This window comes from Camelina sativa, chromosome 15 (assembly GCF_030686135.1).
Source record: "Camelina sativa cultivar CO46 ecotype springtype chromosome 15, ASM3068613v1".
NCBI lineage: Eukaryota > Viridiplantae > Streptophyta > Magnoliopsida > Brassicales > Brassicaceae > Camelina > Camelina sativa.
The window spans coordinates 6,406,083-6,427,939 of record NC_141894.1 but is presented as its reverse complement, the minus strand read 5'-3'; the positions used below and the strand labels follow the sequence as shown (position 1 = coordinate 6,427,939).

Genomic DNA, 21,857 nt, shown 5'->3' with positions numbered 1-21,857 from the left:
CTTAATGTGTTGCAGAGGGGAGGGAGAGAAGTTGCTTTATCTAGGACCTAGGTTAAATGTTTTCGTCATTTTCTTTTTTTGGGACTAGAGATTCTGATTTTTAATTTTTAATTTTTAACTTTTAGCCATCAAATTCTGATTTTATTTAGTTACATCTAGTAACTTATTTTTAAAATTCATTTTTTTTTTGTTAATAATATTGATTCAGAAACTTACTCAACTACCATTTTCTAATTGAGTGTATTGTAAGGAACATTGTCTTTGATAAACGTGCATGCCTGATAAAATCTCACATTTTAATGTGCTTTTATAATACTTTCTTTATGAAACTTGATTAATCAGTATGGTTGATAAGGTAGGAATTAGAATCTTTATAATCATATTTAAGCAAATAATTTCTTCTGTAGTCTTATTACTACTCTATGAACCATCGACGTGACATACTGACAACGTTTACAGGTTACTATGGGTTAAAAGTCAAATTTATCAAAATTTGATAATGCTTGTCATATACTCATATAATTTAAGCCAATTTTATTTTGAAAAATAGTAATGCAATGCTTAAATACGTTCGCTTTATATATTTTGTCAACAACTAAAGAAAATCCCGTCAGAAATTATATAACTACAATTTACTTTCTTCACGTTAAGTATAAAGATCACTTATTACTTTATTAGATAAACAATTATTGGTTTTGTGAATAAAAAGAACTAGGTAATAATCTGCACTATGTGCGGTATTAAATAATTATTAAATGTTTTTACTGTAATTTTTGTTTACAAAATCTGTAATATTTATTGGTAATTTGGAATCTAAAAATTTGATTGTGTAGTATATATATATATATATATTTTTATAAATATATAAAAATTTTGTATAATAATTAAAATTTAATCCATGAGAATTATTATAATATCAATATTATATTATCATATTATATGAATAAAAAGTTCTTAAAATTCATTTAAAAGATTTTATGAAAATGTAATTAAAGGATATTGTATAATTAAGTTAAAAATAGAATATAAGAATTTTGGGTGTTAATTATATTTTTGGAAAGATGATGTAAATATTATTAGAAACTAATGACAAATAAAATAAATAGTGTTTGGAGCTTATGTGAGTGCGATATATCAGCATTTTGTGTGAGAATGCTTCTCGGGACTGAAAATATATATTAACCTGATTATTTTTTTTTTTTTGGGGATCCATTTCTAACTATACTGTAAGGACTAATACAAGAAAAAGAAGAAAAAAAGTGGACAAAAAATGAAGATTTGAAGATAAACGTTGGCACGTGTGTGCTGGTGTTCAGAATGTGGGCCTTTCATTAGAGTGGCCCAACAAGTCCGCGTGCTTACGTGTTTTAACGTGTTCTGAAAGTGAGCCGTTGTCTCCAACGGCCCAATAAACCATCACATCTGACGGGAGTTCACGTGTCATTTCTTTCGCATTCCGTCTTTGCTCTTCTAACGAGTGTTTCATTTGGCTCTCTCAGACCTCATCTAAGCTCTTTCTAAGCTAAGCTTACATACATAAACCATTTTTTACTAAAATGTGCAGGGGACTAATGACCGGTGTCACCGGTCGGTTACTCAAAACCAACACTTTCGTTGTAGATAGATTAAGAAAGTCCCGGTTCTTCAATCATTTTTATTCAAGGCTTGTAGCTTTTTTGGAACAAATACATAAACTTCTTATCTTGATACCCACGTACGTAGCACGTCAGTTCTGTCTCCTAGCTCTCAGTTCTCACTCGTCACTCCTAAGCCTTCCCGAAAGAAAGTAACAACTCTCCAACAAGCAAAGCATTTTTTTTCCTTATGTGTTTCTCTTTTTTCTCAGGCGAGAGTATATATAAATAAACAAAACAAAATGCACCATTTAAGTTAGCTTTTCATTTTTATTATTCAAATAGCAGAATAATTTTCGCTTTTCTATTTCTCAGTATCGAGAAAAACATATGCTATATTTTTTAAAAATATGTACTACTATTTTCTATGTTTGTCTTTCAACGGGAATTTAGGTGGACTACTAGTTAACAAGTGGCTTATTTGATATTCCTAGAAACTAGTGTTGGAATAACTTTCAGTACTTTATTTATTTAAAATTATAAGATAAAAATATGTTATTCGGTCCGTATATAGCATGAAAACCATATACAATACAGAGTCCCTACTCCCTAGACTCCGAAGGAATAAAACGATAAAGAGCATAAAATACGTATGAATAGTAGTACTAACGACCAAGTTAGTGAACTGAACGATACTAACTTACAAATAATTGATAGGATCTATATAAAGGGTTTGTAGTGGGCTGATAGATATATTAATTGACATGTTCCTTTACATTTTCATGGGTAGACAAGTGATACACCATCGATTACAAAACACACTAACACAGTAATACACACACCGACCATTTTATTATGCGAGCAGAGAGTTTTCTTCTCTTGGACGGACCTACCAAAATAACGTAATTAGGTCGCCTAGCTTTTGTATGCAATTGAAAATCAAACTACCGCGTATTTTGTCGGCAACAAAATAAACGGCGACACGTTAGGCCTAGTCGCCTATTCAGGAATTAAACGTCGCCGTTGAGTGCGAATTAGCTTATTTTGTTTTTCAGGAAGATTTTTTTTTTTTTTTTTTTTTTTTTAAAGAGAAAACAAATTGTGTTGTTATTTTCTTTTTTATTTAAAGAAGACTTCATTTTAAGAACTCCGTATTCTTTTGTGTAATGTCATCAGAATGTACCTAATACCTACTCCATGATACAGAGCTCAAGATTACTAACAGTAAGACAAACAAAATCGAGAAAGATAGTAATAAAAATTAGGGCTGATGAGATTATTTTTGTCAGTAGATAAACGTCATGTTTCATCGAAGCTAGCTAACTTGTTTGTGTTTCGTTTTTTTTTTCTTCTTAAAATGTATTTTTAAAATATTTAGTTGTTAATTTTTAACTGATAAAATCTTTGAAAATGAATTTAAAATATGCTAGAGAGATACATCATATCTTTCCTTATATAATTTATACTGTCTGTGTCACCCCTTACTTGCTGGCACACGCTTGGCTTCAAGCCTCGATTGATCTATTCGTCTACCTAAATTCTAACATAATACTCCCTCTGTATCAGAATACTTGATGTTCTACAATTTTTTCTTGTATCACAAAAGATGATTTTCTGTATACTTTTATCAATTAATACTAAGAAATTACAAATTTCAAGAATCATTAAATGAGAATTTAAAAATTTGATGAAATATTATTAGTTAATAATTATAAAAATATGTTATTATAAATGAAGAATACATTTATTGCTAAACATTAAATGTTTTTCTTAATTCATGTAAAAATTCTAAAACATCAAGTATTATGATACAGAGGGAGTACTATTAACTAAGCAGTTTAACAATATTTAAATTATTAGCATTTATGTGGGCATCTTTAAAAAAAAAAGTCTAACCGGGATTTGTAGTAAATCGTATACAACTTTATGGATTTCTAACTAAAAACTAGTATTGTCTAAATTTAATACACCATTTACTATGATAAATGAATTAGTATGAAAATATAGGTACAGAAGTCGGCAATAAATTAGTATATCAAAAACATGCACTACTATAAATTTTATTTTATTTTGTTGGGCAAAACACTACTATAATTCCAAAATGCTTAATTGAAAACCCCCGTTTCATTTTTTGTTTTGTTTGGTCTCGTCGGTGCGTTAAAAAACTAGTATCCAAACACGTATATTTTTCGCCGGTCAAATACGAAGAGGGCAAGTTAAATAATTAAATTGATAAGAAAGCGAAGGAACACGAAGAAATATTCAACGAAGACACTAAGGGAGATTAGAGGTGAACCACGTACAATGACCGATTAACACGTTTTAACCAAACTGATAGTTCATTCATATTGGGATAATCTAAACTAAATGATTGATTATCGATGATTGTAACTTTTTGTTTGACAATAATTTGTAAGTTAACGAAATGATTGGCATATAAAAAATCGCTTAATAACGTTTTAGGATGTATGGTCGAAATAAATAGGTTTTTTTGCTAACTTAACTTTTCTCATATACGTATAATCAAATTGCTTGCAATTATATCTGTCTCCTTAATAGAAAATGTCATATTTGCGCTACAGGAATCTCGTGAGTTTCTTTAAGATGGTTTTACTATTAATTACTACTACCTTAAATACCCATAATTGCGACATTAGTGTTTGTCACTTACTCATATTTTACCCACATGTTTTTTTTAATTCACAAACAAAACAACTTACCTTTTTGCTGCACAAACAAACTCACTTTTTTATTTAGTAAAAAACAATTCACTTTTTCACTCAGTTTCCTTTTTTTATATATAGTCCACTTAGATGTGAAGGGAAAGTAATTAATCCTTCAAAGCATAATTCTTCAAAGCAATGATGCAATGACCCAATCATAACCAATCTTCAAAGTAATCTATACTGTAAGAAAGCTTGTTTTTTTTTTCTTGCCATAAAACTTAATTCAGTATATGACATTGTCATTCACAGAAAAAATGTAAGTTATAAGCTGAAAAAAGTATATATTAAAATACAGAAAAGAAAGAAGAATATACAATACAACCTTTAAAAGCGCGTAGGCCTTATGAAAACTACAGGTAGCTATTATTTAATTTGTAGTATATATATTTTGAATTTTTATTTTCTTTGTAATTTGTGGGAATGAGAGAAATGCATAAAAACCAAGAAAGACAATGCGTCAGAGAGCATAACCATGATACACCAACCAAGATTAATTGTTTTTAACAACATTTGATGGACAAAATTAAAAGAAAATTTAATATATTAAGAGCCAAACTTAAAAAAAACCCAACACTATTTAATGTAAAATAAAGTCGCGGTGGTTTAGTAGTTTTCATGCGACTAAAATTTATAAATCACTTTAACTTAAACTTGAAATTATTTTGAATAAATTATTCATTTTTTTTTATATCGTCAAAGCTCTATATTAATTTATAGATTAGAATTATTTTCTATAAATATAATTTAAGAAACCATCAAATTCACATAAGAAAAACAGAATCCGCAAACTCTTAAACATTTTGCAAAATGATTAACAAATATCGCCACTACTAAAGTTATATTTAATACTCAATGAGAAAAATAAGTTCAATGTAATACACAAAATTTTGAACTTTGCTGCTAATCAAGTCATGCCTCGTTTAGTTTATCTAGTTGAGATGGTAATATGGTTTAAACCCATTAAAAACTCGGTGAATGGACTACTTAACCGCTGTACTTATCCTGTTATCAGATACTAATAAAACTCCGGATTACCTCTCATTATAAAAAGAAATTTTTTTTATTAAATAAAAATTAGTAATTGTATATATGGAAGAAAAAAAAAAATGTAAAGCAAAGCGACGAAGCCTACTACTACTATTTCAATGGTTCTTCTTGGATTCTTCTTAAGTTAAAATAGCAAATCGTGCTTGCCAGCTTTACTCGATAAATTCGTCTTATGGCTGAAACAGTAATATGTAGTATCTGAGCTAACCAAAAATAAATTTATCCTGAAATAATAATAATAATAAAAACTACTATTAAATTAAATAATAAAAAAATCTCAGAAGAAAAATTTAACAAAACCAGATTTTGGGTTTTTGCCATTTGGGTTTTCTTCTGTCTCATCTGCTTTTAGAGAGAGAGAGAGAGAAGAGAGAGAAGAGAGAGAAGAAGGAGGAAGAAGATGATGACTGAGAATCGTCGGGTGGTAGTTTTGGCTCTGCTTTTACTCTGCATTGTTTGGTTTGAGCCAAGTTTCATCCTTGGAGCTACAGATGCATCAGATAGTGAGTTTTTTTTTTACTTCTTCTTCTTCTTCTTCTTAAAATCCTCCACTGTGTTCTTTTTTCTTCTAATTTCTTCCAAAAAAAAGTCTCGATCTTTTCAGTTTTTTTTAATCCATCTTAGTTTTTGTTTTTATGGATGATTCTGGGTTTTTGTTTCTTCCACAACTTTTGATTTCCTTCATATTGTTCTTTTCTTCAAAACAGGTTTTGTTTTCGACCAAATGTTTTTTCCTTTTTTCTCACACCCAAATCTTGAACCTTTTTCCTTTTCCACCCACTTTATGTTTTTTGTTTTGGTTCCTTTCTTTGTGTGCTTCTTCCCTTTTCTGGGTTGTTTTTTTTTTCTTTTTTTTTTGTGGGTTCAGTCTTAAGCATTCCTTCAATTAAACAGGAAAATTTAACTTCTATCAATATTATCTACTTCATAAAATCTTCAATGATATCAAATCTTGGGATCTGCTTCAAGGAACCGACAAAAACAAATTCTGATTTCAATCTATTATGTTTGGAAATAGTTCACTAATGGTCTTGTGGTTCTCTCAATATGTGCAGCTTCTGCCTTGAATACCATGTTCAACTCCATGAATTCTCCAGGACAGCTATCACAATGGACAGCATCAGGAGGTGATCCTTGTGGCCAAAACTGGAAAGGCGTAACTTGCTCTGGTTTACGAATTACTCAAATGTAAATGACTTTTGTACAAACATTAAATATCACTTATTGTTTGTTGTTATCATGCTTTTATTAATGCATTACCTATTTGCAGAAAGTTACCAGGTCTTGGACTTTCTGGATCACTTGGATATATGCTTGATAAATTGACTTCTGTTACTGAGTTGTAAGTTTCATCTTCCGTGATATCACCAAAGTTTTTTGCTTTTGTGTATTTGGTGGTGTGGCTTACAATCATGGATTGTTCTTTTTAATAAAACCTGCAGTGATCTAAGCAACAATAACCTTGGAGGTGATTTGCCGTATCAGCTTCCTCCAAACTTGGAGCGATTGTAAGTTTTGATGATTCTCTCTGTTACATGTTTCTTACAAGTTTCTTTGTGTGTTTGCAAGTAGATAAATTTCTGAAATTTGTCTAGGAATCTTGCTAATAACCAGTTCACTGGATCTGCTCAATATTCCATTTCTCTAATGGCTCCTCTCAAGTACCTGTAAGTTCTTCAAATTATTTATCATCAGACATCTACTATTGGAGAAAGATTGGTTTGGTTATTTAATGCTCTTTATTGGTTTTGTCCAGCAATCTTGCTCACAACCAGTTAAAGCAACTAGCTATCGACTTCACGAAACTTACCTCTCTCTCTATCTTGTAAGATCGTTTTTTCCATGAGTTGAATCAGTTGAGAAACTTGATTAGTTGATAACAGATGTCTTGACATTTCCCATGTATGTTTTCAGGGACCTCTCTTCCAATGCTATCACAGGGTCTCTCCCCAATACCTGTAGCTTTCTTACAAGTGCAAAATCAATGTAAGACTTCTTTTAAGTAGGTCTCAATGTATTGAAAAAAAGCTCTCTGTAAGTAAACCAGTTTAATACTGACATTGTCTTTACTGAACTTCACAGTTATCTTCAGAACAATCAGTTCTCAGGCACCATCGATATCCTAGCCACCCTTCCTCTTGAGAATCTGTGAGTAACTTAAGCTTATCCATTTTTCAGGACTTTATCACCTGTAAACACCTCTTGAATGTTGTTCTTTCTGAATGCTTCTTCCTCAGGAATATTGCAAACAATAGATTCACAGGCTGGGTCCCTGATTCTTTGAAAGGCATTAACTTGCAGTAAGTTTTTACGTTACTTTCTTATGTTCTTGGATCTTTTTCTAATCTCACTAATTATTTTCCTCCTGAATGATCTTGGAAACAGAAAAGATGGCAATTTATTCACTTCTGGGCCTGCACCTCCACCACCTCCTGGTACGCCTCCGATCAGTAAAACACCTACTCCGAAATCCGGTAACCGTGAAACCCGGTCCAATGGTGATTCCAGTAGTAGTAGCAAGGAGTCCAAGAAATCAGGGATTGGAGCTGGTGGAATAGCAGGAATAGTCATTTCATTGATAATTGTAGCAGCAGTCATAGTTTTCTTCTTGATCAAGAGAAAAAGATCAAAGAGGTCATCATCACCCACGGACATTGAAAAGACTGATAGTAACATTAACCAACCCATTGTACTAGCTTCAAATGAATTCCATCAAGGTAATAACAAATTTATTTGTCAAAAAAGAATATACATTATATGATCATATGGTTTTTTCTAACTTTGTAATCATGTGGCTGCAGAGAATAAGTCTGTACAGAATCCACCATTAGTTGAGACAAAGAAACTGGATACTTCATTGTCGATGAATCTACGCCCTCCACCAGCTGAGCGACATAAGTCGTTTGACGATGATGATTCAACAATGAGAAAACCAATTGTTGCAAAGAAAGCTGCTGTTGTTGTTCCTTCAAATGTAAACACCTATACGGTTGCAGATCTTCAAATAGCTACCAACAGTTTCAGCGTAGATAATCTTCTCGGTGAAGGGACATTTGGAAGAGTATACAGAGCTCAATTTGATGATGGAAAGGTATTAAACTTTACATAATCCTTTTTACTTGTAACAGCACAATGTTCATAATATTCTGCCGCTGAGATATTGTTTTGATTCTAATAGGTACTTGCTGTGAAGAAGATTGACTCTTCTGCGCTTCCCACTGACACAGCTGATGATTTTACCGAAATAGTATCGAAAATCGCGCATTTGGATCACGAAAATGTCACAAAGCTTGATGGTTACTGTTCTGAACACGGGCAACATTTGGTGGTCTATGAGTTCCACAGAAACGGCTCATTGCATGACTTCTTACATCTTGCGGAAGAGGAAAGCAAACCGTTGATATGGAATCCCCGTGTCAAGATTGCTCTTGGCACTGCGCGTGCATTGGAGTAAGTCTCTAGACATCTCAGTCATATTATTGCTCGTTATATAGCAGTCTTATGGTGTTGTTGCAGGTACTTGCATGAAGTTTGCTCACCATCTATAGTCCACAAGAACATCAAATCAGCAAATATATTACTTGACTCAGAGCTGAATCCACACCTATCAGACTCAGGTCTCGCTAGCTTCCTCCCCACTGCAAATGAGGTATATAGACTATAGACTATTAACTCTTAGTATATTTGCTTTTATGGAACTTGTTCCTTAACATTCGATTATATTGTGCAGCTACTGAACCAAAACGATGAAGGATACAGCGCACCAGAAACTTCAATGTCAGGCCAGTACTCTTTGAAGAGCGATGTTTACAGTTTTGGAGTAGTGATGCTTGAGCTTTTAACCGGAAGGAAACCATTTGACAGGTACCATTACGATCCATATCTCTTGGTTGCCTGATAAAACTGATCACTTTCTTGACGGTGTCTGAACTGGTGGATTGTTGTGTGTTACAGCACAAGGTCAAGATCAGAGCAGTCATTGGTGAGATGGGCAACACCACAGCTTCACGACATAGATGCATTGGGGAAAATGGTTGATCCAGCACTCAAAGGGCTTTACCCTGTTAAATCCCTCTCCCGATTTGCAGATGTTATCGCCCTTTGCGTCCAGGTAATCAATCATTTATATTAATAAAATGTGATGATGATGATGATGATGATCTGAAGAAATGAAAATCTGAATGTAAATGGTGTTTATTTCTGTGACAGCCTGAGCCAGAGTTCAGACCACCGATGTCTGAAGTGGTGCAAGCGTTGGTAGTGTTGGTGCAGAGAGCTAACATGAGCAAAAGAACTGTTGGAGTCGGGTCCGGTAGCTCTGGCGCCAATGATTACATGTAAATTATTTTACCCTGAGAGAAAGAGAGAGCCAAACAAAAAACATAAAAATTGGCCCTCTTTTTTCATGTCTGCTCGGATTCGGAGACGGACGACAACAAGTGACAACAGAGAGAGACAGACAAAACAAAAACAAAAACAAAAACAAAAACAAAACCCCTTTTTTTTTTTTTTTTTGGTTTCATAAATCTGATGAGAGAATAACAAACAACAACAACAACAACTACCCCCCTTCATGCATTGTACACTCCCATGTATGTTTGTAATTTGTAGCTTTTTTTTTAGATTCCAATATGATGAACAAAAACCATTCCCTTTTGTGAGTCCCCGATCGAAGACGGTATTTTTCCATTGTAATTTTTTTAAAATTTTGTTTGAATAAATTATTTTACTGTTAATAAAATTTCAAGATACTATGTGCTGCTGCTATATTTGAATGAAGAAGCTTAAACAGAAACGGTCGTGTTTCATAAACGGATTAATAAAGAAAGACGAAGAGGGAACCGTAAACACTTTAATGACACGTGGAAAAGTTTATAACACGTGGCTGGCAGTTCCACTATAGTAATGCACACCTCACTTGTTAATAAAAAGCATATACTCTATACAGGAACCCTTGTAAAATTAGGTGAAAGTAGTGAAAACCAGAAGAAAGAATGATGATAGGAAAGTGGTGGAGATCTGTGGGAAGCGTCGGAAAGTGTGATGGTCGGTATGATGGAGTGAGGACGATGGTTGGAAAAGCTTCGAACCGAGCTGGTGTTCATGGTTCGAAACTTCCCGACGCTAAAGCACTTGACAATGTAACTCAAAACATCGTGGCCTATTCAACCCACTAAATTAAGTTGAGAATATTTCAAGATTTTTATTGTTTGTTTGTAACGAAATTATAGTGATTATGAAAGTCTTCTAATGCATATAGGAGGAAGAGATTAGGGAGAGGATTAAAAAAGGGAAAGAAGAGATAGAACACAAAAGAAGAGAGGTCGAGAAAAAAGTTGATGGCTCTCAAACAGGATCTAGCGGCGACGATACATCATCCTCTGACCGGTGATGTTTTATTTATGGTTTTCGTTTCCTGCTAGAATATCAATATGCATTGTAATTTGCTTCTTCGAATTTTATTTTGGGCCTCCAATAAAAAACATAATGTATACATTAAAATGAACTCAAAAGCCCAAAGCTTAGAAGGCCCATTTTGTGGCTTATCCATCTCCAACTCCCTTCTCTGTCTCGTCTCTACGATCACACACAGTCAACAGAGGATTACAGCGTAATTGTTCTGGTTGTGACACAGAGAAGATAATTCGAATTGTCTCCTTCTCTTACTCGTGAGCTGAATGAATTTTCAATGGCTTCTTTAGGTACGTTTACGTTTTTGATAAAAGATTCAAATTTTAATGTTGATGATGTTGTTACAAAGCTTTGTGCATTGCAATGGTTAAAGTGTTTCCAATGATATTTAAAAAAAAAAACTTGCAGATGTTATAACCACTTCACAAGCTTATCTTACTCCACTGGTGGCTCAACGTATCATCACCCATACTAAATTCTTACAAATCCCATTGAGACAATCCACCTTCTCAAAGCCTTTAGAACTCAATTCAGGTCTCTCTAAATCAACTAAACTCGACGAAGCTGTAACATCGATAGAGAAGTCATCATCATCATCTTCACCGTCGAATCTCTCCTCCACTCCAGAGGCCTACACAGACCTTCTTCACGCATGTATCTCAGCTAAATCACTCCACCATGGCCTCAAAATCTCTTCTTTGATTCTCAAAAACCCTAATCTCCGTCAAAATCCCAAATTGCTTAGTAAACTCATAACCCTTTTCTCGGTTTGTCGCCGATTAGATCTAGCTCGGAAAATATTCGACGATGTCACCGATTCAACACTACTTACTGAGAAAGTATGGGCGGCTATGGCGATTGGGTATTCTCGAAACGGATCACCACGAGATGCTTTGCTTGTGTATGTTAATATGTTGTGTAGTTTCATCCAACCTGGGAATTTTTCGATTTCCGTTGCGTTGAAAGCTTGCGTTAGTTTAAAAGAGCTTAGGGTTGGTAGAGGAATCCATGGTCAGATTGTGAAACGGAAGGAGAAGGTTGATCAGGTTGTGTATAATGTGCTCTTGAAGTTTTACATGGAACGTGGCTCATTCGATGATGCACGCAAGGTGTTCGATGGAATGTCTGAGAGAAATATCGTTACTTGGAATTCTTTGATTTCGGTGCTTAGTAAGAAAGCTCGGGTTCATGAGATGTTTCATCTGTTTAGAAAGATGCAGGAAGAGATGATTGGGTTTAGTTGGGCGACTTTGACGACGATATTGCCTGCTTGTTCACGTGTAGCTGCTCTTCTCACTGGGAAAGAGATTCATGCACAGATTCTTAAATCTAAAGAGAGGAAACCTGATGTTCCGTTGCTTAATTCATTGATGGATATGTATGGTAAGTGTGGTGAGGTTGAGTATTCTCGGAGAGTCTTTGATGGTATGTTGTTAGATAAGGATTTGACTTCATGGAACACGATGCTAAACTGTTATGCAATCAATGGATATATTGAAGAAGAGATGAATCTGTTTGATTGGATGATTGAGTCAGGTGTTGCACCAGATGGGGTTACGTTTGTTGCTTTGTTATCTGGGTGTAGTGATACAGGGTTCACTGAGTATGGTTTAAGTTTGTTTAAACGCATGAAAACTGAGTTCGGAGTTTCACCTGCCTTGGAGCATTATGCTTGTTTGGTTGATATCTTGGGCCGAGCTGGTGAAATCGAAGAAGCAGTTAAGATAGTAGAAACAATGCCGTTTAAGCCAAGTGCATCCGTTTGGGGATCACTGCTTAACTCTTGTAGGCTCCATGGGAATGTTTCAGTGGGAGAGGTTGCAGCCAAGGAGTTGTTTGTTCTTGAACCTCGTAATCCTGGAAATTATGTTATGGTTTCTAACATTTATGCTGATGCGAAGATGTGGGATAATGTGGATAAGATCCGAGAGATGATGAGACAAAGAGGGATCAAAAAGGAAGCTGGTTGCAGTTGGGTACAGGTTAAAGATAAGATTCAAATCTTTGTTGCTGGAGGTGGATATGAGTTTCGTAGTTCAGATGAGTATAAGAAAGTATGGACAGAACTACAGGAAGCAATTGCTAAATCCGGTTACGCTCCTGATACGAGCGTAGTGCTTCATGATGTTGATGAAGAAACTAAGGCCAATTGGGTTTGTGGACACAGCGAGAGACTTGCGACAACCTACTCCCTGATTCACACAGGTGAAGGGGTTCCTCTAAGAGTTACCAAGAATCTCAGAGTATGTGCAGACTGTCATTCATGGATGAAGATTGTATCGCAAGTAACTGGGAGAGTCATAGTCCTTAGAGACACGAAGCGATTCCACCATTTTGTTGCTGGGATCTGCTCATGTAAAGATTATTGGTGACTGGTGAGGTATTATTCTATTTGCAACGAGTAGTAGAGGAATCTAAAAGACTGAAGTTGTAGAACGAACAAGGTTTGTAACTGGTCATTGTGTTCTGTTTGTAAGGCTTTTTGATGATAGCGGAAGGTGATAAGGCCGCCAAGTGCTTAAATTTGCTGCCACAAGAAACCAACGTGCTCAACCATTGTTGGAGAGTAGGAATTCTGAAACCGGAAGCAATGCAACTGATTGGACATATTAAAGAGAAACAGTCTTTCTTGTTCGGCATGGACAGTGACCGTGATTTACCAGCGACGGTAGGAGTGATAAGAGTATGCTTCTACGAAGCAACTAGACATGGAGGCAGACATAGATGTCAATTATAAACTTGGGATGATATCTCTGACAGTTGGAAGTTGGAATCATTATCAGACTGGCGGATACTTAAAATTAAAGATACCTTATTTTTATAAAACAACAAAAACATTAAAGATAAAAAAAAAAACATATTATTTAATTAAAGCACACAAACATTTTATTTAATTAATATATAGTTTAATGTCTAAATTTATTCTATATATTCTCAATCAGATCTTTTTTAATTTATAAAAAATTGTTTGCAAAAACTTGTATCTATTCACACTTTGCCACGTCAGCTTAGAACTGAGCCAAAATCAATTCTACATCAAAAACTAAAAAAAGTGTTTTAAGCCACTATTGATTATTTTTCTATTTTTTTGGAGTAAGAACACCCTTCATGTTTTCCCTATAAAGATGGTCTTACCCAAAAAGTTGTTGAAATCACATAAGGTTCTATATCGTTTTAACTTTCTAAGTGGACAACGAAACAAAACAACCATTAGAAATACAAGAAAGTAAGTCACAAAGATATTTGTGGAACCCATTGGTTTTTTTTCTTCTCTTGTATAAAGTTTGAAGAAACAAACTGGTTTGGGATCTTGTAGATTTCTTGAAAAAACTCTATTTATAGAACTCTTGATCTTGGGATATACTCAACACATAAGTTTCCTCTTCTTTTTTTGACGTCAACATGGAAACGATTATGAAAAATAAGAAAACTGGTTTTGGAAATTGCTAAATTAGTCTGTTCCCATTGCTGCCGCCTGCCTGCTCGATTCTTGCTAAAATAATTAAGGAAACATTCTATCTTCATGATTTCCACAATTTAAAATTGTGAAAATTGTTTCATAATTTGGAAAGCTTGAAACTAAACCTTTTTGGACAATTATTACTTATGTGAACATATTTGCTGATGGAGGTGAAGTAAAGATGACAAAACGGGCCAAAGCCTGTAGGTCAAGCCGACTCTTTCGTTACATAGTGGGTAATATATCTATAACTCAAGTACGCGTCAAAATGTATCTACGCAAATCCTAATTGGAATCAGATTGGAATATAGCTTTGTGACGTTGTTATTATATATATACCTAAACACTTGAAGATCGTAAAGAGCTTTTCTACGATCAATCTGTGTGTTTTATTTTTTCTTGCTGAAGAGAGACTTGAAGATCATGATGGAATCTATTTTCGACGATCTATTTTGTCTTGCACTAATTTACAGCTTTCTCGTGCTTACCACTGGAATTCCCAGCTCCGCCGCGTTTTTTGTTTGGATTTTATATCTCGTCTTGAGTTGCATTCTTTGTTATTATTATGATAATGGTGATGATGATGGTGATGACGACGATGACAGCAATAATGATGATGATGATGATGATTATGGCGACAAGGATGTTGTTACTGTGTCACCATATCATTGAATTGGTCAGTGTCAATCCCTCCATCCTCCCATCAAATCTCCATCGTGCTTTTAAACTCAAGACTTGGAAGACGCCGTCTAAAATGTGTCTTTTGCCTTTGTGACCTTGTTGACGGTGATCAAGATAGGTTTTGTCGAGATGCAAACCACTGGTCTCCACGTTTTTAATGTTCAAAAGGAACAAAATTAGTTTTCTCTTTTGTTTTCCTTAAATATTTCTCTTTAAAATAATTAAAAAAAATTGTATAGTTTGTCAATTCTTAATTGCTACTAGAGGACTAATTTCTCATTGCTTATTGGTTTCTCCCAAAAAGGACTCAGCATATATGCAAGAAAAAACTGACTATACAGATCATATTGATTCTACTTGCATGCATGAGAAAACTAACTCCTTCGACTATATCTTCCAAAATTTAATGGAAGAACAGATTATATATATACAGAAATTGTTATTGAAATCAATATTTCAATGTTGCCGAAAAAAAAAATTAGGTTAGTATTTAATCAGAAGAAAAAACATAATGACAAATATAATAATGGAAGGAAAACGAGGTGTCAGAATTGGAAGACTGTATATCTAACAAGACGGAAGCTGTGGATCGGACAAGTTTCCTCGGCTCTCACTATCTTTACTCACAAACACCAACAGTAAAGGTCACAAACACCAACAGTAAAGGTCGGGTTCGACAAATAATCTACAGTTATGATCATAAGCCTTTAAGAATTGAAGAACTATGGCGTTGTGCCTTAATGTCATCGTCTATCTAAAACTTAATTGCACATGTCAAAGGCTCCAATTGGTGACCATGATTTAGGAAAAGAAGGGAGATGAATGTGTGATATTCTTCTTCATTTGTCAAACTTTTACCATTTAAATGTAATAATTTTTTCATCTCATTATTTTACATTCCTCACAAAATAAGGAACAATAGAACAAAAATGTTCCACTCCAAATTTGATGAAGAACAAATGGAACAAAAAAAGGAACAAATATTAAAATTAGTTTTTTATTTTAAAATAAATAAAAATTATGTTTATTAATAATAATTTAATCTTATAATACAATAATATTCATATTTTCACATTATATTGGCAGAAAAAATATACTTGATAAAAATCTCATGTTAAATTAATTTAAAGCTTAATTGAAATTGTATGAATAGTAAAATAATTTTAAGAGATGTTTATATCGTAAATAAAAACTAAGAAATATCTTAAAATTATATTGTAGGTTAATATTAAGTATCTATATTTAACATAAATTTAATTCACAAAATTTATTTGATTATATACATTAAAATTAGTATTATATTTGTACTAAAATTTGATTTATTTAATATTTAATAGATTTTCAAAATATTATTATTGTTTGGTCACTATTTATCATTTTTTCCCCTCTCTGCATTATTTCTTTTCATTTCTCAAAATTTGTTTATTCGGTTCCGCATTATTCTTTTTATTCGTTTTCTTTTTGTTCATCTAATGATTACTAGTAGAGGCCAAAGAATATTAACAAAAAATTAAATATAAATTCAAAATCTAATTATAATTTTTTTTTTGTCTTATCTTGCTTTTATGCATATTAAACATCATCCTTAAAAATCAGAAATCCAAATCCAAAATTTTCAATTGCTTCCAAAGTTTCACTCTCCAAAATTTTAAAGTGCAAAATTCCTACTTAATACGATTTAATTATCTCGTAGATCTTCACGCGTTGGTGTGGAATGTGTGGATCATCATCTAATACAAATATTTGATCAAAATAAAAATTCTAGTGTTTTACATGCAAGTGATTAATTTTTTCAACGAATCAAACTAAAGATTAGAAAGAAAAAAAAATTAATCATGAAAAAAAAAAGAAAATCAAAGCAGTTAACAAGACAGGAGCTGGATCGAGAAAAGCTTTACAATGTGTAATCACTGACAAATCAACACGTTTTCAGAAATCCGAATCTACAATCATGGAATATTCACAAAGGCATATATTGTACTTTCGAACATGAAAAGACTACCATGCATCATGGATAGATGCCTTATCAGGAGGATATTGTACTTTGCAAATCTTGTCTTTTTTTTTGGGATAAGATGTGAATTAAGAAAATATTTTCATTGTTATCTAGGTATATATAAAAAGGCATTTAAAAAGAATAATAAGCTATGATTCCTAATCCTAATTACAATATAGATAGGGTTTTGACTCTTTTATTAGTACGTTATTGATCATGATCATAAATACTAATACTACCTAAAGCAAATTAATTAGGTTTAGAAGCTATAAGAGCTAATTGGATCTCTACGTACCAACTGAGTGTTCGCTCTTGCTTTCTCCGTATTCTGATTTTTTATCTTCTTTCAAAAACAGTTTAGAAGAGATGACAGATTCAGACAATGATCTAATGCATGCCCAATTAAGTTTTGGTTTCTTTTACCTTTTCCTTGGGATTTCCGTAGGGTTACTGTGTTGCCTTGTTAAACGTTATGATCTTGATGATCGTGAACATAACAACAACGATGATCTTGTCTCTAGCACCATCACGGTATGCGTTGGTGTCCAGCCTTTCGTACTGCGATCAATTCCCACCATAGACTTCAATTCTAAGGACTTCAAAGATATGGTTGAATGTGCAATTTGTCTCGCGGAGCTCGTCGACGGAGACAAAGCTAGGGCTTTGCCTAGCTGTGATCACTTGTTTCACGTTGAATGTATCGACTCGTGGCTTAAGTCACATTCCACTTGCCCTATATGTAGAAAAAGTGTTTGTTTCAAGCAACGAGGAACAAGACAAGAACTTGGAGGCGGTGGCGACGAGGGTTTGTCCCAAAATCACGACCCGATCACATCCGAACATCATGAGTTACCGACAAACCCACCTCCCATGAGCACTGACACGACGGTTATTGAAGATGGTGGTTGCGGCGGAGAAGACGAAGGCCTACCGGATGGTCCGGATCTAACGGAGGTCGTAATAGACGTCCCGGCGAAAGAGATGGAATCAGGCCCATGTTAGTCGTTACGGGCCGATTGTATGTGAAGAAGATACGGTCCATGTATTAAGCTACCGTAACATCTTCTTTTCTCTTTTTGTTAATTGTTGCAAAAATTTGAAGACTGAAGATACGGTCCATGTATTAAGCTATCGTGATATCTTCGTTTGTTTCTTTGTTAATTGCTTGCAAAAATTTGTGAATCTGGTAGTTTATATTTTTATGTTTTAACAGCGAATATAATATTATAATTTTGAAGTTCAGATGTTACAATAGTACTTATTTTCAACTTGCAAGAAAGATACGTAAACGAATGATACATTAAAGAAAAACAATCTTTCTCGTTCGGCATGGACAATGACCGTGGAATTACCAGCGACGTACGGTAGGAGTGATAACTGATAAGAGTATGTTTCTGCGAAGCAAACGAGACATGGAGGAGACTTAGATGTCAATTATAAACTTGGGATGATATCTCTGACAGTTGGAAATTGGTACCATTATCAGACTGGCGGAGAGTCATATCTGAAATGGAAGAGAATGTTTGCATCATTGGAACCCTAGAACTCTTAACCAAGAAGTTGCTAAAATCACATAAGGTTCTATATCGTTTTAGGTGGACAACGAAACAAAACAACCATTATAAATATAAATAAGTCACAAAGATTTTTGTGAATACCATTGCTTTTTTTTTTTCTTTTTCTTTTCTTGTATAAAGTTTGAAGAAACCAAAATAGGTTTGGGATTTTTTAGATCTTGTAAAAGCTCTATTTATAGAACTCCCAAGTCCCAACATAAGTTCCTTCTTCTTTACAAAACGGGCCAAAGCCCGTAGGAAAAGCCCACTCCTTCATTACATAGTGAGTAGTATTATCTATAACTCAATGACACGTTAAAGTCTATCTATGAATGAATATCCTAATTGTAATCTGATTGGAATATAGCTTTGTGACGTTCGTTAGTATATATAGCTAAACACTTGAAGATCGTAAAGAGCTTTTTCGAGGATCAATCTTTGTGTTTTATTTTTTCTTGCTGAAATCTAGAAGAGACCTGAAGAGTGAAGATCATGATGGATTCTATTTACGACGATCTATGTTGTCTTGCACTAATTTACAGCTACCTCGTGCTTACCACTGGAATTTCCAGCTCCGCAGCGTCTTTAGTTTGGATTATGTATCTCGCCTTGGGTTGCACTCTTTATCATTATCATGATGATGATGATGATGATGATGACGACCATAGTGATGATGATGATTATGGCAACAATGATGTTGTTACTGTGTCACCATATCATTGAATTGACCAGTATATATCAATCCCTCCATTCTCCGATCAAATCTCCATCGTACTTTAACTCTCAAGACTTGGAAGACGCCGTCGAAAATGTTTCCTTTAATTACCTTTGTGACTTTGTCGGGGTAAGGTTTTGCCGAGATGCAAACCAGTGGTTTTCACGTTTTCAATGTTCAAAAGGAAGAAAATTAGTTTCCTCTTTTGTTTTCCTCAAATATTTCTCTTTAATAAAATAAAATAAATTGTATCGTTTGTTTTAATTGCTACTAGAGTACTAGTTTCTTATTGCTTATTGGTTTGTCCCAAAAAGGATTCAGCATATGTATCAGCTCTAGCATATATGAAAGAAAAAAACTGACTATACAGACATAATTGATTCTACTTGCATGCATGAGAAAACTAACTCCTTCGACTATATCTTCCAAATTTTAATATACATAAATTGTTATCGAAATCAATGTTTCAATGTTGCGAAAACAAAAAGAAAACTAGGTTAGTATTTATCAAGAAGAAAAAACATGATAAAAAATATAAGAATGAAAGGAAAACGAGTGTCAGAACTTGGAAGTATATACAAGACGGAAGCTGTGTGGATCGGACAGGTTTCCACAGCTCTTACTATCTTTACTCACAAACACAAATTCAGTAAGGTCAGTTTCGACAAATAATCCACAGTTATGATCATAAGCCTTTAGCCTTTAGGAATTGAAGAACTATGGCGTTGTGCCTTATTTACTACAGGAGTAACTTTTTGAGTAAATTGTGTCATGGTCAATTTCCTTATTTTTTATTTTTTCTTTGCAAAAAAGGATGTCATCGTGTCTATCTAAAACTTAATTGCGCATGTCAAAGAGTATAACCAAAATAGTTATAATGGAATTAGCTTTTTTTTTTTTTTGGGTCTTATCTTGCTTTTTTTGAGAAACTTGATTTTCTTCGAGGCTTGTTGAAGATGAATAAATTATTATATGTTGTGACAAAAAAAAATTAAAAATTATTATATGCATTAAAAGATAAATATTTTATACATATTAGATATCATCCTCAAAAATCAGAAATCCAAATCCAAAATTTTCAAATGCTTCCAAAGTTTCACTCTTCAAAAATTAAAGGTGCAAAATTCCTACTTATATGATTTAATTAGACCATAAATCTATTCATGTGTTGGTGTGGATCATCATCCCAATATAAACCATTTTATCAAAATCAAAATTCCAGTGTACATGCAAGCGGTAAATTTTGTCAACAAATCAAACTAAAGATTAGAAGAAGAAAAAAAATAATGGTGAAAAACAAATAATCAAAAGGCAAAAATAACAAGACAGGAGCTGGATCGAGAAAAGCTTTACAATATGTAATTACTGACATAACAACACGTGTTCAGAAATCCGAATCTACAATCATGGATACGCCTATATCAATTAAAAAAAAAAAAAAAAAAGTAATATTCACAAAGGCATATATTTGTGTACTTCTGAGTTCTGAACATGTACTTTTGAACATGAAAATACTACCATGCAATATGCATCATGGATAGACGCCTTATCAGGAGGATATTGTACTTTGCAATTTTTGTCCTTTTTTTTTTGGTTTTGGATAATATGTGAATTAAGAAAATCTTTTCATTGTTATCTAGTTATATATAAAAAGGCATTAAAAAAAAATATAATAAGCAATGATTCCTAATCCTAATTACAATATAGATAGGGTTTTGACTCTTTTATTACGTTATTGATCATGATCATAAATACTAATACTACCTAAAGAAAATTAGTTAGGTTTAGAAGCTAAAAGCTAATTGGAACTCTACGTACCAACTGAGTGTTTGCTCTTGCTTTCTCCGTACTAAGATTTCGATCTTCTTTCAAAAACAGTTTAGAAGATGACAGATTCAGACAATGATCTAATGCATGCCGGATTCAGTTTTGGCTTCGTTTTCCTTTTCCTTGGGATTCTCGTAGGGTTGGTGTGTTGCCTTAATAAATGTTATGATGATGATGATCATGAACATAACAACAACGATGATCTTGTCTCTAGCACCATCACGGTATGTGTTGGTGTCCAGCCTTTCGTACTCCAATCAATCCCTACCATAGAGTTCAATGCTAAGGAGTTCAAAGATGTCATTGAATGTGTAATTTGTCTCGCGGAGCTAGTCGACGGAGACAAAGCTAGGGCTTTGCCTAGCTGTGATCACTTATTTCACGTTGAATGTATCGACTCGTGGTTTAAGTCACATTCCACTTGCCCTATATGTAGAAAGAGAGTTTGTTCCAAGCAACGAGGAACGAGACAGGAACTTGGAGGCGGTGGCGACGAGGGTTTGTCCCAAAATCACGACCCGATCACATCCGAACATCATGAGTTACCGACAAATCCACCTCCCATGAGCACTGACACGACGGTTATTGAAGATGGTGGTTGCGGCGGAGAAGACGAAGGCCTACCGGATGGTCCGGATCTAACGGAGGTCGTAATAGACGTCCCGGCGAAAGAGATGGAATCAGGCCCATGTTAGTCGTTACGGGCCGATTGTATGTGAAGAAGATACGGTCCATGTATTAAGCTACCGTAACATCTTCTTTTCTCTTTTTGTTAATTGTTGCAAAAATTTGTGAAGATACGGGTCCATGTATAATGTATTATTAAGCTACCGTGACATCTTCTTTTGTTTCTTTGTTAATTG

The 21,857-nt window shown here is 33.9% G+C and overlaps 3 protein-coding genes and 1 pseudogene across 5 annotated transcripts; all 4 read left to right on the top strand.

Moving 5' to 3' along the window:
• Nucleotides 1-5,383: 5,383 nt before the first annotated feature.
• LOC104745708 (protein STRUBBELIG-RECEPTOR FAMILY 7) lies at nucleotides 5,384-10,088 on the top strand. Its single transcript, XM_010467023.3, has 16 exons — nucleotides 5,384-5,850; nucleotides 6,403-6,535; nucleotides 6,618-6,689; nucleotides 6,790-6,855; nucleotides 6,943-7,014; nucleotides 7,104-7,172; nucleotides 7,262-7,333; nucleotides 7,430-7,495; nucleotides 7,585-7,647; nucleotides 7,733-8,064; nucleotides 8,149-8,438; nucleotides 8,526-8,797; nucleotides 8,864-8,996; nucleotides 9,078-9,211; nucleotides 9,302-9,458; nucleotides 9,557-10,088. Exons 1-16 carry the CDS (start codon nucleotides 5,748-5,750, stop codon nucleotides 9,686-9,688), a joined length of 2,166 nt encoding a protein of 721 aa, XP_010465325.1. The 5' UTR covers nucleotides 5,384-5,747; the 3' UTR covers nucleotides 9,689-10,088.
• Nucleotides 10,089-10,286: 198 nt separating this feature from the next.
• Nucleotides 10,287-13,677, top strand: LOC104745707 (pentatricopeptide repeat-containing protein At3g14330). 3 transcript variants are annotated; one of them, XM_087489465.1, is made up of 3 exons: nucleotides 10,287-10,484; nucleotides 10,983-11,020; nucleotides 11,168-13,677. In XM_087489465.1, exons 1-3 carry the CDS (start codon nucleotides 10,342-10,344, stop codon nucleotides 13,129-13,131), a joined length of 2,145 nt encoding a protein of 714 aa, XP_087345591.1. In that variant the 5' UTR covers nucleotides 10,287-10,341; the 3' UTR covers nucleotides 13,132-13,677. The 3 variants fall into 3 exon arrangements, with proteins under 3 accessions (XP_087345591.1, XP_019092577.1, XP_087345590.1); XM_087489464.1 differs by lacking the exon at nucleotides 10,287-10,484 and having other exon boundaries at nucleotides 10,927-11,049; nucleotides 11,168-13,139; nucleotides 13,237-13,677; XM_019237032.2 differs by lacking the exon at nucleotides 10,287-10,484 and having other exon boundaries at nucleotides 10,608-11,049.
• Nucleotides 13,678-17,262: 3,585 nt separating this feature from the next.
• Nucleotides 17,263-17,898, top strand: LOC104748187 (putative RING-H2 finger protein ATL61 pseudogene; annotated as a pseudogene).
• Nucleotides 17,899-21,053: 3,155 nt separating this feature from the next.
• On the top strand, nucleotides 21,054-21,781 carry LOC104748186 (putative RING-H2 finger protein ATL61). The gene has a single exon (XM_010469864.2). The coding sequence runs from the start codon at nucleotides 21,054-21,056 to the stop codon at nucleotides 21,687-21,689; it is 636 nt and encodes a 211-aa protein (XP_010468166.1). The 3' UTR covers nucleotides 21,690-21,781.
• Nucleotides 21,782-21,857: the final 76 nt, after the last annotated feature.